The 16,048-nt window shown below is 47.6% G+C and overlaps 1 protein-coding gene across 1 annotated transcript in view; it reads left to right on the forward strand.

The window, feature by feature from the left end:
- The window catches only part of CACNG3 (calcium voltage-gated channel auxiliary subunit gamma 3), an 82,306-nt gene extending 66,477 nt beyond the window's left edge, over positions 1-15,829 (forward strand). Inside the window, exons 2-4 of the mRNA XM_004442689.3 lie at positions 5,012-5,095; positions 10,498-10,638; positions 15,318-15,829. Coding sequence (XP_004442746.1) covers positions 5,012-5,095; positions 10,498-10,638; positions 15,318-15,829 — 737 coding nt within the window. The remainder of the gene's footprint in view (positions 1-5,011; positions 5,096-10,497; positions 10,639-15,317) is intronic.
- The last annotated feature ends 219 nt before the right edge of the window (positions 15,830-16,048 follow it).

The raw sequence follows: 16,048 nt of genomic DNA on the forward strand, positions 1-16,048 counted from the left end.
TCAGGTGAGAGAATTTCTGGTGGGGTGGGGGAAGCGTTTTTACTTTTAATCTTATGTCTTTCTATACTGTGTGAATTTTCTAACTATGTACATATATTCTTTTAATTTAACAGGGATTATTTGAATATGAGATAATGGACTGTTTCTTATTTTCTTTGTAATATTTCTCTGCATTGAAAAAATAGCCTAACAAATGTTATTTTTAAATGTCAGTACCACAATGACTTAATTATTACGGCTTTATTGTATGGTCTAGTATCATGTAAGAAGCCACCTTACTGAGCTCTTCCATTCGTTCTAATATTTTTTTGAGCTAATTGTCTTCGGCTTCCCGAGTAGACTATTCTATTGCCTGGAAAAAATGATAATTTTATCCTATTTTTTTCTATTGCTTATAACTCTTAATTCTGTTTTATTTCTTCCTGCACTAGAACTTGTAGAACCACGGTAAATAACAGAGGCGACAGTGGGCATTCTTATCTCACTCTTGATTTTAATGGGAATCTTTCTAGGGTTTGACCTTTAAGAAGGATTGTTGGTTTAAAGAGGATGCCCTTCCTCATATGAAGGAAGTGTTCTTCCATTGTCTGAGCCAGAGATGAACCATTCACACAATCTTCTCTACCTAGGATGGGGCTGTGTCATCACAACGCTAGCCTCTGCAGTTACACTTCAACACTTCAGGAAGCCTCTCCTGGCTCTGTCTCCCATCCAAACCTCTCCCCAGGGTCCTGGGGTCTGTGGGTTCTCACAGCCTAGCTCCCATACCTGCCCTATCCTGGGTTCCCATCACCTCTCACCTATAACCACTGGATCTGTCTCCCAGACCAACCACTGCTGATCCTCTTCCTGGTTTACCACATTCCTGGTTTCTGCTTCTCTCTGCCCCAGTGCCTTAGCCTAAACTGTATGAGGACAGCGCTTGTCTCTATATCCTGACTTCATCCTCGCAGGGCACAGTCATGTGCCGCATAATGACATTTCAGTCAACAACGGACCACATACACAACAGTGGTGCCATGAGCTTAGCACCATATAGCCAAAGTGTGTAATAGGCTATACCATCTAGGTTTGTGTAGGTACACTCTATGATGTTTGCACAATGACAAAATCACCCAATGACGCATTTCTCAGAATGTATCCCTGTCGTTAAGTGACCCATGACTATATATATTTTCAACATCTCTTTGGTTCCATCCTCTGCAGTTCATGGGCAAGTCCAACCCCATCCTATTTTTCTGGGATTTACTGATATGGGGAAATACTCATGAGAAAATGTAAGTGGGAAGAAGAACAGCATGATCCCAATTTTCTAAAACCATTTGTGCGTGAAAGCACGGGGAAGAAAAAAAGCCTGGAAGGAAATATACAGAAATGCTAAATCGGAGTTATTTCTGGGAGCTAGCAAGATGCAACTTACAGGAAAGGCCAAGTTCACTGTTTGATGAGTGGATGACTCAGGGTGCCAACAGCTTCATTTTCAGTGTGGAGTTTTCCTCGGGGAAATTCTTCACTCCTTTTCTTTTTATGTTGCTTTTTTAAATCTCGCCATGGCACCAATGTGTCTCTTCTGGTCCTAAAATACCTACCAAAACCAATGGTAGTAATGGCGTAATTTATTGAGTTCTTACTATGTGCCAGGAACTGTACTAAACGCTTTATGTCGTCGTCGGATTAACAGAGTTATGAGTAAAGCGCTGAGCACAGCGACTGGCACTGTAACTACTATTACAGTCGCCATTAATTCTCACAACAGCTCCATGAAGTTATTATTATTATCTTCATTCTGTAGAAGAGACTGAGATTTGGAGAGGTAATTCGCTGTAGGTACCTCAAGTGACACGGGGCCTGGTGGGGACTTTGGCCCATGGGAGAGCTTGCACCAGGTCTAAAACGGGCTGCTGACATCCAGCTGCAAAGGATTGTTTCCACACGGAAATGTGGGACAGAATTCCACATTTTTTGTGTGTGTGTGTGAGGAAGATCAGTCCTGAGCTAACATCCATTGCCAATCCTCCTCTTTTTGCTGAGGAAGATTGGCCCTGGGCTAACATCTGTGCCCATCTTCCTCTACTTTATATGGGATGCCACCACAGCATGGCTTGACAAGCGGTGTGTTGGTCCAGGCCCTAGATCCGAACCCTTAAACCCCAGGCCACCGAAGTGGAGGGCGTGCACTTAACCGCTATGCCACCAGGCTGGCCCCCAGAGTTCCCTATTTTTTAAGAGAAGCTGCAAATCAGGCTTTCAGGTGATATATCCTGAATTTTAAATTGCAGCAACATATTTAACTTTTTAAAAATATGCATTAAAATACTGCAGGAAAAAAAAACACCAAACAAAATATTCCGCAACTCCGATTTGCCCTAGACGCCCAACATTACTTGCTTTAGGAGCCCCAGCCTGAATTACGTCCTCCAATCCCAAGAAGCCCCAAACTCCTCTTTGCTTTCCACTTTTTCCCTCGTAAAGTTTGTACTGCCTCACGGAAATCTTTAGACCAGAGATCAGTAACATTTTTCTTAGCCAGATAGTAAATATTTTCAGTTTTACTGTCTCTACGGCTACTCGGCTCTGCCATGACAGCATGAAAGCCATAAACAAGTGGGCATGGCTGTGTTTCAATACAATTTTATTTACAGGCACTGAAATTTGAATTTCAAATGTCTTTTTACATGTCACGAAACAATACTCTTCTTTTGATTTTTTTCCCACCATCTAAATATGCAAAAACCGTTCTTAGCTGGTGGGCTGTGCAAAAACAGGTGGTGGGCTACTTTAGACCATTAAAAACTGATGACTATTTCTGCAGAAGCTACTGGTGTTTGCTGGCTCTAAGTCCGAGTTTCAAGCTGCCCTAAGCCACCTTGGCTAAGGCCCATTTCACAAGCAGAGGCAGGCATGTGTAGGTCCTTATTCCCACCTGGTTCCGGCTGGTCTGCTTTAGTAATGTTCTAATTTCACGTTCAACTGAAACTTTTCTTCCTACGAAATCTTTCATGGAGCGTGTAAAACAGCTAACAATCTCACAATCACCACCTTTGCCCTGCTCAGTGGCCCCTCATGTATATCGTGGGAAAAGCATGGTTGATTGAACTGGTCCAGTTCATTGCCACAAAAGATAGCGGTGGATGGACAACGCAACTATCATAAAGCCACCTGGCAAAGGACTTTGCCTACAGCTCTAAAACATGTTGAAGAGAGTGCAGTTCACAGCAGTAGTTGGGAACTTCGGGTTTGGAGTCAGGCAGACTTCCATGTGAGTGTGCCACTTACAGCCGCGTCCTTGGGGAAATCACTTACTTCACTAAGCCTCAGTCTCCTCATCTGTAAAATAGGGGTCATAATACCAGGTACTTCATATGGCTGTTTTGAGGGCTCGAGAGGATAAAACCTGTAAAGCGCTTAGAATGGCACTGGGTATATGGTAAGTGCTCAACGTGTGTGACTTATGATTTGTTATCCAGCCAGCGGGAAGGGGATGGAGCTTGAAAACAAACAGGAATGATGAGTTTGTCTTTCTTCCAACAATTTCCTTGGGTCTGCAAGTCTTCTCTCCAGGACTCCCCTTCTTGGTTCTAAGTCTGTTCTTTGCCTGGTGAGCAGAGAAGGAGAACCAAGAGGATGGTCTCATATTGCATCACACTTATTGTGAAATGCCTCTGGCTTAGATCCTACTTATAGTAGGGTTAAATATATGGCACTCTTATTATTATAAGATAGTAATAGACGAAATAATAATGGCTGCCACTCATAGTACAATGGTGAAAACCATAGGCTTTGAAGCCTGGATTCAAATATCGATTCTTCTAGTCTCCACCTGTGACACTTTGATCTCCTCTGTGATGCTGGGTTGCCTCATCATCAAATGTCATCAAATTTGTCATCAAATAGCCCCTACCTCCTAGGGCAGTGGACAAAAGTAAACGAGAGAAGCAGTGTAAGGTTTCAGCTCTGTGCCTGGCCCATTGGAAGCACTTGAAAAGTGTTGGCCATTATTCTGACATACCTAAAGCTTTGCAAAAATTATCTCGTCTTCATATATTGCCTCATTTAATTCTTACAGTAGCTGCTCTGAAATATAAAGCAGCTCTGTGTGACTCTAAACCTTGTCCACCGCCCACGACACCACCCTGCTCCTCACCTCCACGCCATCTCCACGGGCAGGGACAAAAACAAGAATGCATAATTTCACGCTGTGTGGTGGCGAGAAGTTCTGAAATTGTTTGTCATTTATAAGAACTGGCAGAGCCATCAGCTGCCCCAGAGACTGGTTAATTGGCTAGTTAACAAACACCCACAGTGATTATCAAACACCCACAATGAGTTAAGTCAAGCTGATGTCAAAGGAAGAAAAGGAAGCAAAACGCTGACAGTTTCCCCAAGATGCACTAGCGCAATTCTGTGCCTCCTGAAGGGGTGAGCCACATAGCAGAGCACAGCAGGTTGTGATCTTGGGCAAGGGGAGGCCGGAAGGGGACGGTCCTGTGTTGGATATGAGTGTTATTGGGGAGAGTTGGCCATCCTGGATCTATCAACACCTCCAATCTACACCCGGGATTCAGCAGATCTTGACTGGAATTCTGGCTCTTCTGCTTACCTGTGTGAGCTCAAGCAAAATTCTTATGCCCTTTCCTCACCTGTAAAATGGGAAGATAAATTAATATAGATATTCTGCTTCCTTTTCCCCTTTCCCCTCACTAACTGGGGAAAAAAAGAAAAAAGATAAGACAAGACAGTCCTCATAATGAATGCTTATGCTTCATAGCTCTTTGCCCTTCTAAGTAGATCCCAACCTCACGCAAAATCTAAGAAGCAGAGAATTCAGTCTTTTGCTTTTTTTTTTTTTCCCCTCTATTGGTCTCCTTTTTGTGCCCTAAGAAAGAGGTTGATGGGCCAACCTATGCACAGCTCGAAAAAACAAGAATCTTCACCATGGGTGTGAGGATCGAGGCTGGGCCTCAAGGGCTCTGTCTCCTCCCCTGGCTCAGGACCACGTTTGTTTCCACAGGGGCTTTCCGAGGAGTATGCAAGAAAATCGATCACTTCCCCGAAGATGCTGACTATGAACAGGACACAGCTGAGTATCTCCTGCGTAAGTTCCCCACTTCTCAAGACTCCCCTGGGGGAGGGAAGGGTGCCCTGCAGTCACCCAGCTGCCTCTGAGTTTGAGGCTTCTCACTAGTCACCCCTAGAAATGGACACGTGCAAATGAGCTTCAGGGGACCGTCATTACTAGACAGACCTTCAAGTGGTTGTGATAGCCAAGTCTCTTTAATATCAATGAATTAGAAATAGAACAAAAGGGCCGGCCCCGTGGCTTAGCGGTTAAGTGCGCGCACTCCGCTGCTGGCGGCCCGGGTTCAGATCCCGGGTGCGCACCGACGCACCGCTTCCCCGGCCATGCTGAGGCCGCGTCCCACATACAGCAACTAGAAGGATGTGCAGCTATGACATACAACTACCTACTGGGGCTTTGGGGGAAAGAAATTAAAAAAAATAAATAAAATTATAAAAAAAAAAATAGAACAAAAAAAAAGTAGGTGAGTCAAAACTGAAAGGTTCTTTTTAGTCTGCTTAGGAGAAAATCTAAGGAATTTTCTTCCACTTGAATACAAGTTTTCACCTTCCCCAGAGGGTTGATTTGAGGTGCTAATGGGCAAAGCGCTAACGGGTGAGGTGCTAATGGGCGAGGTCCCAAGGGGCAAGGTCTGGGAGAATAAATGCAAACCCAAGTTCACTTCTCTTTGACTTCTCTTCAGTTTCAATCCTATTGGGGCAGGGCCAGTGTCTCCCTAGGATTGTCTCAAGGTCAGTTACCTGGATATGACATGGGACTGTCACAAGTGTAGCACGTGGGAGGCAGCAGAGTGTGGTGGCTTAGAGCAAGGGCTCTGGATTCTGCCCAACCTGGGCTTTTGCTCCCGTCTGACTCCCTCCCAGCTGGGTTAGACCTGGACCACGTTGCTTTACCTCTCATCTCCTCCCTTTCTTGATCTAGTCAGAAATGGAAATTCTAATGAAAATTAAATAAGCTAACACACATTGTACTTAGCCCGGGGTGCAGGTTGGAGTCATGAAGCCACACGTGTTAGCTCTTCTTTGTTGCCTGGGTTGAGCAATAGCAAAGGCCAGCCGCAGACGTGGGCCTGACATTGATCCAGGCGCAGAGAGAACTTGGGATTAATGTAATTTACATGTAATTCTTCAACAAGTATGCGTGCCAACTTCACTCAAAAGGAAAATTCTAAGGCACTGCTAATTACTATTAGGGAGTGTTAAATGTAAGGATTTGGGTTTTTTCTGAACTACTATTTTAAATAAAAATTGCAAGAAATTGGGCTATTCAGATTACATTTGTAACTCATAGCTCAAGACGAATGTTCTGACAATTAAAATCATTTTTAGCTCTAGTCACGCCTGCTAGCCTGCAGATGGGCTGTGGGTCTATAAATGAGCCTTTAGGCACGTAACAATGTAAGTGGCATGGGGGTCAGTTTGAAAGAAACAGTCATTTTAAAGCTAATTTTTAAAACATAAACATACCATTTTTCTCTTTTCAGTCCTTATCCGTCTACTAGGATTTATCCAAATGCCTATCAGGATTTACACCAGCAGTTCAAAAAGATTTGGTATGAGGAATAAAGGCCACATTTAGATATATAGCTTGACCAAAGTTTGGGGCATGACATAGATTACTTGGGCCTCCTCAAAAGAGAATGACTTTAAAGTCTTCACCAGTGGGGTTTTACTGGCGTGTCCATAGTTTTTCTTTCCTACTTTGATGAGACATTTTGATGTTTGCCCTGTTGGAGACTAAACAGAACTGTGACTTCTATTTTACAACTTGCAAAACTGATTTTAAGTTCTTGGAAGAAGTCAATTGCTTTTCCAACAAAATACACTTCTCCTCTCTGGGAAGATGGGGACCCTCACCACGGCACACCTGTGCTTCACCATGAGCCACAGCATCGGGCTAAGGTTAAGGAGGAAACTTAACGAGCACATGAATTCCCTGCTGGGAATTCTAGAATCCCTAACCCAACCACATAGGGCCAGGGGCATGTTCCTGCAGGGGTCTCCTGGCCTGTCCAGGGTGACCACACCCTAGTGGGATGGGATTCTGCACGTTGATTTTTCTGCTATTTCCTCTTTCTCATGTGCTGTTGGGTTGGCTACAGCTGAAACCTCCAGCAGAAGGTTTAATCGCCCAGGTCCTGTTGACTAGAAACTCCCCGTAGTTCATACAGCACCGGACGTGGCCAAGCCCCGATCAGACACCGATGGTAGAATTACACTGAACAAGCTTCCCTCCCCAGCCCTAAGACACCAACTTAGCCCCAGATAGTTTGGGGAGGAGAAACAGGGAAGGAAGGCAGTAAAACCTTTTGTTCTGAAGCCATTAAGTGTCCTCCGGGATAAAACGAATCCAGAGTAGACTCCAACTGACTTAGGAGAAAATGTCCTGTTGCTTAGCAGCAACTGTCCTGTCTGAGGCAGACACCTGTAGCCAGAGTTTGCAGGATCTGCTTGTATCTCATTTGTGGGGTAAAGAGTGGAGTCTGGCCACCACTGGTTGCCAAATAGTTATTGCACCACATGGGAAATAGCCACATTTACACATCTCATAGTCACACATTTCAAATATACACAACCAACACAATTCAATAGCTTCAAACGTTCAGATCATTTCCTTCCAGCATAATTATCCTTTAATCATACTTTGAAATAAAAACATAATTGAAAAAAAGATACTCTTGTTTAATCAATTGAACTCATCATATTGAATATTAGAGCAATTCCTGCTTAATACACAATGCAAATGATCACTTTAAATATTTGTTCACAAGTTCCTAAAGAGTGCTTGAAACCCCTGGAGGCAGACGCACCCCTAATATTTGTGGGGCAGGGGCCAAGGTCCAAATGGAAACCCATAGGTCATACGTGTAAATATTTAGAAGTTATATATAAGCCATGCCCGCAGCAGGGCCCATGTGCCCACCCAGGACCCACTTCCCAGGGATCCTCCCTTGACCCGGGGGCTAAGGGAACCAGGGGGACCAGCTCTGCCCTCTGCAAGCGTGTGTGGTAGCAGAGATCTGCAGGACAGCGAAGGGCAGGCCAGAAGCCAGGCCTGGTCCCAGGACTCCTGGGCAGTGAGTGACCCGCCTGAACCAGGATGGAGACTGACCTATTCATGCTCCCAGGGGATTGGGGCTCCCCCATGCCTCACTTCTCCCATCAGGGTTTCTAGGCAGTTTGAAGCCCCTCCCAAAACTTCACCATCGCAGCAGAGGGGCAGGAGGGATACAGTTATTGGACCCTGGTCTGCCCAGACCCCAACGTTGGATGATTTGGGGCAGCCCTCTTGAGGCAAAAGCGAGGACTCGCATTCTCTTCTCTCCTTTAAGAGAGCCTCACCCTAGGGCGCCCTCAGCCCCTCACCCCACTTCTCCTCCATCGTCCCTCCCAGACGATCCCGGTTGGTTAAATCAGCTACCAAACTTGCCGAAAACTCTTTCCATGAGACTGAAAAAAATAACCAGTCATGGCGTCGTGGAAAGAGCTTTGCAGCTGGAGCGTGAGCCCCGCCGTGCAGCAGCAAATAGGAACGGCTGGAGCTAGATCCGGAGGAAAACACAGTAAATGTGGGAGGTTAAAGCCTCGGACGCTGAGCTTTAACCTTCCGGTGGCCAAAAATGAAACCGCGACCCTTCCTGCCATGCCGCCCCCCTTGCTCCTCCTGCGCATGCGCTGGGTCATTGAGGGCGCCGCCGTTCACTCAGTGGCCGAGCGCCAGACGTGGGGCTCATTGTCAACCCCCTTCTCTCGTCCCCACTGCCGATTCTGTTGGCTCTACCTTCAAAATATATCCTGACTCCGACACCTCACCACCTCCAGTCTACCACCCCAGTCCGAGACACTGTCAGCTCAAGCCGGGGCTCTTGCTGCCCTCCCAGCCACACAGGGCCTGCCCACACAAGGGCCCACACCTGCTTCAACGCCCTGCCGTCACCATCTCGAAGTTCTTAATAACTTTGGAACACCAGGCCTTGCATTTCCATTTTGCACAGGGCCCTGCAATTTATGCAGCTGGTCCTGCCTGTCATCTCTACTAGAATGTAAGCCGCATGAGGACAGGGACCTTAGCTCTTTTGTATACCAGTGAACACGGAATCTATTACACTGATATATTCTGGCCTGGGCATACTTGGAAATACCTTTTTACTGGTTGGGTGAGTACTGGGATCCCCGCCACAGGAGCCCTCCCCCAGAACCTCAGAGTGTCTCCGTGATCCAGGAACTCGAGTTAACACGGCCCCACCCCAGCCCTCAGCCAGCACCCACTTTGAAGGGCAGCACCTGTGCCCTTGTGGTTGTTAAACATTTCCACTAGTCCCCCAGGACCCAACACAGGGCCTGGCATTCAATAGGTACTCAATAAGTATTGTTGAATGGATAAATTCATTTGTTTATTCAGTGACTAAATGGGTATTAAGTGGGTATTACCAGATTCAGTGCTATGCAAATACAGGTGTGTGTTGGGAAAGATTCTGCGTTTTGGTGAACAGCGTGTGATCGGATGGGATGATGCAGGGCTGGCTACATAATTTGCAGGGCCCAGTGCAAATGAAGATCCCGGGCTGCTGGTCCAAAATGCAGGCGAAAAAGCTTTTTCATTTCTTCTGGGATCTCTCTCTTGATCTGTCATGGTGTCTTTTATTTGCTATTTAATGTCATGCTCCCTCAGGCACAGGGACACTCGAGGGGTGAGTGCATAGCCTCGCAGATACCTGGGGCTTGCACCCAACCCTGATTCCCCTCATGTCCATGCCCAGCCCCCCCGCCCAGGAGCAAAGAGTGGCAGCGGTCACTGGTTGAGGCGGGGAAGTGGACAGTTGAGAACCCACTCCAAGGAGAAAGGAGGGTAGGGAGTGGTGGGTGGTGGGATCGCACTTAAGTTAAGGCTCCAAGCCCCCAGTGCATGCTCCAGAGGCCCATCAGACTTACTTATAAAATACAAATTCAGGGCCGGCCCCGTGGCGTAGTGGTTAAGTGCGTGCGCTCCACTGCTGGCAGCCTAGGTTCAGATCCTGGGCGCGCACCGACACACCACTTGTCAGGCCATGCTGTGGCAGCGTCCCATATAAAGTGGGGGAAGATCGGCACAGATGTTAGCCCAGGGCCAGTCTTCCTCAGCAAAAAGAGGAGGATTGGCATGGATGTTAGCTCAGAGCTGATCTTCCTCACCAAAAAAAATAAATAAATAAAAATACAAATTCAAAGATGAAAATTAAGAACATCAGGATGGTGACCACAGAGCATTAACCCCAAGCCTGCGACCCTGAGCCACTGCCCTGGTCTCATGCCCGTGGGAGATGCAGGTCTGTCCTCCTGCTCGTGTGCTGCTTTCCCCTCGGTAGCCCCATGCCCGAGGTAGGTTGGTCCTGGGGCTAGCTGGGGTGCAGGCGGAACGCTCGCTCCTTCTCTCCGCAGGGGCTGTGAGGGCCTCCAGTGTCTTCCCCATCCTCAGCGTCACGCTGCTCTTCTTCGGCGGGCTCTGCGTGGCAGCCAGCGAGTTCCACCGCAGCAGACACAACGTCATCCTCAGCGCGGGCATCTTTTTTGTCTCTGCAGGTGAGCATCTGGCCCCAGCCCTGAGATCATCACAGACACCAAACTCAAGCCAGGGCCATGAGGACAAGGCAATGCTACTCAGGGTTCCCTCCAAGAAAAGAGCAAGAAAATGTTCAATGTGTTAAGAATGAGGACGCAAAGACTAATTAGAACCAAAGATGCTGACACTCTGGCTAAGGGTGGCATGATGGAAAGAGGAGGAGACAGGGTGGCAAGGTCCGCTCAGAGAGGGAGAGAGACTGATTAATAAAGGGGGTGTGTATGTGCTCGCACATGGTGTCGGGGGCACGTATGATGTGTGTAACACGTGAACCTGAGAGACTGGTTCAGTGTGTTTTGAAGGGGTCCAACTTTCTGTTCACTTCGTGTCCACATACTATCTCTGGCCCTTTGAGACGTGTGCTTGCTGGTTAACTATTGTTCACAGCTTTTCAAGTGCTCAAATCCTCATGTTGTTCAAAGCGTCTCTGGGAACAAGCTACAAACCAGCAGCCCCAGATGCTCTCAGGGAAGACCTTATAATCAATAGCAGGCCTGACCAGAAGGTGGCAAGGAGGATGAGAGAGTCTTCTGGAAGGAGTCCTAAGCTCTGCCTTCTCTCTCTTTCCTTCACCTGCATCCCGCCTCTGCTCTCCTCATTGTCCTCTCTTTCTCCTCCTTTCCTCCCCTTACCATCTCTTCCCACCCCACCCCTCAAAGAATGCCATCTGGATGAAATGCTTTAAAGAAACAAAGAACAAGGCAGGTGGGGGAGAAGGGAGCTTGACTCTTTGTTGATGACCTTCAAACTTTGCCCAATAATGGCAGAGTAGTTACTGGGGTGGGAACAACGGGGGAAAATCTAAAATGGTGAGTAACAGGGGCTCACCCTCCTGGATTTGAATGCCGGCTCCACCTGTGGGCCTTTGGGAACATGATCAACTCCCTGTAACTTGGCTTCCTTGACTATAAAGTGGGAAATAATAATAGTACTTACTTCATAGGGTTGTTGGAAGGAGGCTGAACCTAAAAAGCACAGTATTATTCTCTAGTATTGGAAAAGCAGCAACAATATCTGTAGTTCTGAAGTCTGAAGCCCAGCGTCCTGCCCCTCTAAGACCTTGCTCGGCTTCCTTCCCCACTGTTGCCGCTTCTGTGACATGAGGAAGTTGGACCGCATCCAGCTCTGAGTCTCTGGGAACCAACTCCAGCGACAGACCGGGGAGGAAGCCGCCATCTTGCACGGGGATGTGGTCGGCCCAAAGGTGGCTGTGGCCCCGGACCGCGCTCTGTGTGGACAGATGGTAACAACTGGCAAACCCAGGGACTTGTGTGGCTTTGAGGCACGTTCTAGTCGCTGGTGGCCCGTCCAGACCTCCTGGGCTCTGCCTGACCCAGAGGATGATGTGTCGTGCTGACGTGAGGGTTTCCTAAACAGGAGGAGATCATTATTTTGTCCCCCAAGGGGATTGTTAGCAAAGAGTGTGTCACCAGCAACTTTCTTCTCACAGGGCTGTTGTGAGAGATGGCAGGTAGATCAGACACATGGGACCTGGGACACCTGAGGGCAGTGGCGAAAGCCCTGAGGAGCAGCCAGAAGCTTGGGGTCTATTCCTAGACATCCCAGACACACACACACACACACACACACACACACCCTCCCTGAAGACCCTGAAGAGCCTCAGTCTTTCCACCTATACAATGAAAGTTTGGGAAGATTCAGCACTCTCTAAGGCTCTTTTTCACTCAGCTATTATAAGGCCCTGTGGTTTCAGGCAAGCAATCAACAACCCTTTATTGAGCACCAACTGTGTGCCAGGCGCTGTGCATAATGCTGGAGAGCATGGGCTCTGAAGCCAGGCTGCCTGGTGCAAACCTTGGCTCTACTACTTCCCAGCTATGAAACCTCAGGCAAGTCTCTTGACCACTCTGTGCCTTAGTTTCCTCATCTGAAAAATGCGGATAATAATGGCTCTACTTCTTAAGGCTAAGAGGATTAAGTGAGTTGATATAGGTAAAGGGCCTAGAACTGCGCCTACCACACAGTAACTCCTGGATGCACAGTAGCTGTTATTATATACATAGTACCATTTAATTCTCTTGCTGACTCAATTCACTCATTCAACAAATATGCAGTGTGCTCTTGCTATGGGTTAGGCTCTGCTCTAGGAGATGGGGCCGCAGCAACAAACAAAACTAACCAAGGCCTGCCCTCAGGGGGCCGACAGTCTGGGGGCTGGGAGACAGTGATTGCCCACTTACATCCTGTTCTTCCTAAGCTTTGTTACTCAAATCCAAATCCACCCATGGCTAAGAGACAGTCCTGGGTTCAAATCCCTCCTCCACCATTTCCCAGATGTGCCAACTTGGGAAGTTATTTATCGTCTCTGTGCCTCAATTTCCTCATCTGTAAAAGAGAGGTAATTTTTTTCAAAGCAGGCCTGTTGCAACGATTAATTGAGACCATGCACATAAAGACTCTGCACAGCGCCTGACACAGAGTAAGTGCCCTATAAATAGATGGCAACTCATTTGGCTTCCTGCCTTCTTTCACCTGGGCTGACATCTGAGCTTCTCTTTGAACATTTTTTTTTTCCAGCAAGACTTCTTTCAGGGGCTTCCCAAACTTTGCCCCCCAAATTTCCATGCTGGCAGAGGAGAGAGAAAATGTAGCCCTGGGGGTTAGGGGGCATCATTAGAAGCCGCCTTCCGTGAGCTGAAATGTCTTTGAAATCTGCCTCCCATTTACACTTAAAAATTCATGCGAATTCTGCTCTCGCCTCCTTATTATATCCATGTTCATTTTAATATAAAAGAAAGTGTGTTCCCTACTAATCTTCAAGCCAAATTGACACTCCAGAAAGAGGAGTCGTTTTTCATCCTGTGGTTTCCTGCAGCCTGACACTGGGCCGGCTGTGTCAACCCCCATATTAAGGACTAGCTGGATGATTAGAACTCGCTGTCTCCCTGCTGGATGCCTGGGCTGGGTCAGGCCAAGAGGAGACAGGGCAGAAGCAGACCCTGGCCCTGCCCTCTAGAGGCAAGTCTTAGATGGAGTATGGCCAGAGATCATACTCAAAATATTAATTCCCCTTAGTGCTTGTGCGCTAGCCAGTCAGAACGGTAGCACTACAGCAGAGTCTGGGGGCTCTTGCTATGCCAAGCTTTAACCCTTTGGTTGCTGGACTCTGAGGAGATCTTGGAGATCCCCAAGAAGATTATGGGGCATTCAAGGAAAGGAGGGGAGGCCAGCCCGGTGGCGTAGTGGTTAAGTTTGCGTGCTACGCATCAGCAACCCGAGGTTTGCAGGTTTGGATCCTGGGTGTGGACTTACACACTGCTCATCAAGCCATGCTGTGGTGGCATCCCACATTCGACATGGAGGAAGATGGGCACAGATGTTAGCTCAGCGACAATCTTCCTCACCAAAAAAAAATATGAAAAAAAAAGGAATGGAGGGGGTACTCAGGAGGCCACTGGAAATGGTTATTTACCAACTGGTGCCAGGAACTATAATGAGGGACAGCCTCCATTTAGCACCACCCTATAGGAGATACCAATCTTGCTGAGTCATTGTTGGCATCAAGGCCCGGATGAGGCCCTTGAAGCAAAGGGACAAAAGGAGACATTCCGCCTTTGGAGCAATAATGTGAGAAGGGTGGTCAGAGATCAGCACAGCCCCCAGGGCTCTCAGGTTCTACTGTTTCTTCGCACTACTCCCTGGAGAATCAATTCCTCTCCAAATGACTGGGCAGCTATTTCCAGTGCTATTCTCCTGGCCCTTGGGAACACTAATCTGCAGGCCTTGCCTGTTGGGGACCACAGCTTCACGTTCCCCAATTCCTAATGCGTGAACAACAGCTCATCTAACGCATTATCTTATCCTGTGCGGATACAAAGACTTAGTGAGCTGGGCTCATTAATTCCCCAAACTGCACCTCCAGACCCACGCATGTCCACTGGACGGCGACATTTGGACTCTTGATAAACACCTCCAACTCAACGTATCCAAATCTCTTCTCTTCTCTAAACCTCTTCTCCCTGCTGCCTCTTATTTTAGCTCAAGATGCAACCAACCTCCCCGTCATCCAAGCTAGAACCCTAGTAAGTCATTCTCAATTCCTTCTCTCACACTCCATAGTCAATAGCGTTTCATCTCCTGGCTCACCCCTATTCAATTTTCAGGATCCGGCTTGAATGTCACCTTGTCTTCAAAGGGAGATGGCTTAGTCATCCTCTCTCCCTTTGCTCCTGAGCCATTTTACACATGTCTCTGGTAGAGCCCTTACTATATTTTGCTATAATTGTATTTACATGTCAGTCTCTCCTACTAATGGTGAAGCACTCAGGGCCAGGGACCTGTATCTCGCTCATTTTATCATCCTCATGACTTAGTACCAAAGATTAAGTTTTGATGGAATGAATTGCTTCTAAGGGAAAATACCTACATCTGAGTTCTACTGCTTGCTGTAGGAGTAGGATGCATTCTTTACTGAAGGCACACCACTTAGGACTGAGCAGCAGAATTCTTCATTTCCCAAGACACAGAGCATGCAAAGCTCAGGGGGTGGATTTCCTGGCCATAAATCCATTCTCCTCTCTCCCTCTTACCTCCACATTTTCTATAAATATTTCAAGACTGAAAATGACAGTTACCTCTGAGGTTTATAAAAGATGTATTTTTCTTCCCCTTCTCTTAGGGTTAAGCAACATCATCGGCATCATAGTTTATATATCAGCCAATGCTGGAGACCCTGGGCAACGTGATTCTAAAAAAAGCTACTCCTATGGCTGGTCCTTTTATTTCGGAGCCTTCTCTTTCATCATCGCGGAAATTGTGGGAGTCGTCGCCGTGCACATCTATATAGAAAAGCATCAGCAGTTACGTGCCAAATCCCACTCGGAGCTCCTGAAGAAATCCACTTTTGCTCGCCTTCCACCCTACAGGTATAGATTCCGGAGGCGGTCAAGTTCTCGCTCCACGGAGCCCAGATCCCGAGACCTGTCCCCCATCAGCAAAGGCTTCCACACCATCCCTTCCACTGACATCTCAATGTTCACCCTCTCCCGGGACCCCTCAAAGATCACCATGGGGACCCTCCTTAACTCCGACCGGGACCACGCTTTTCTACAGTTCCACAATTCCACACCCAAAGAGTTCAAAGAGTCGCTGCATAATAACCCGGCCAACAGGCGCACCACGCCGGTCTGAACTGACCTCCGCCCTCTGCCCTCCGCCCCAGCACAGCCCTGGGCGAAGCCTACAGAGGTGTCTCCGAGGGTGCATGGCATGGTCCTCGTGATGGTATTAATTTTTACAAAGAATGAAACCAAATGGACTCAGCTCTCTCCCACACTTTGCCCTTCACCCTCCAAGTCCTAACCCCTCTGTTCCTCCCCACCTTTCAAGCCAACGCCCATGATGTCATTC

The sequence above is a fragment of the Ceratotherium simum genome, chromosome 26 (assembly GCF_057802395.1).
Source record: "Ceratotherium simum simum isolate JZ-2026a chromosome 26, ASM5780239v1, whole genome shotgun sequence".
In the NCBI taxonomy this organism is placed as follows: domain Eukaryota; kingdom Metazoa; phylum Chordata; class Mammalia; order Perissodactyla; family Rhinocerotidae; genus Ceratotherium; species Ceratotherium simum.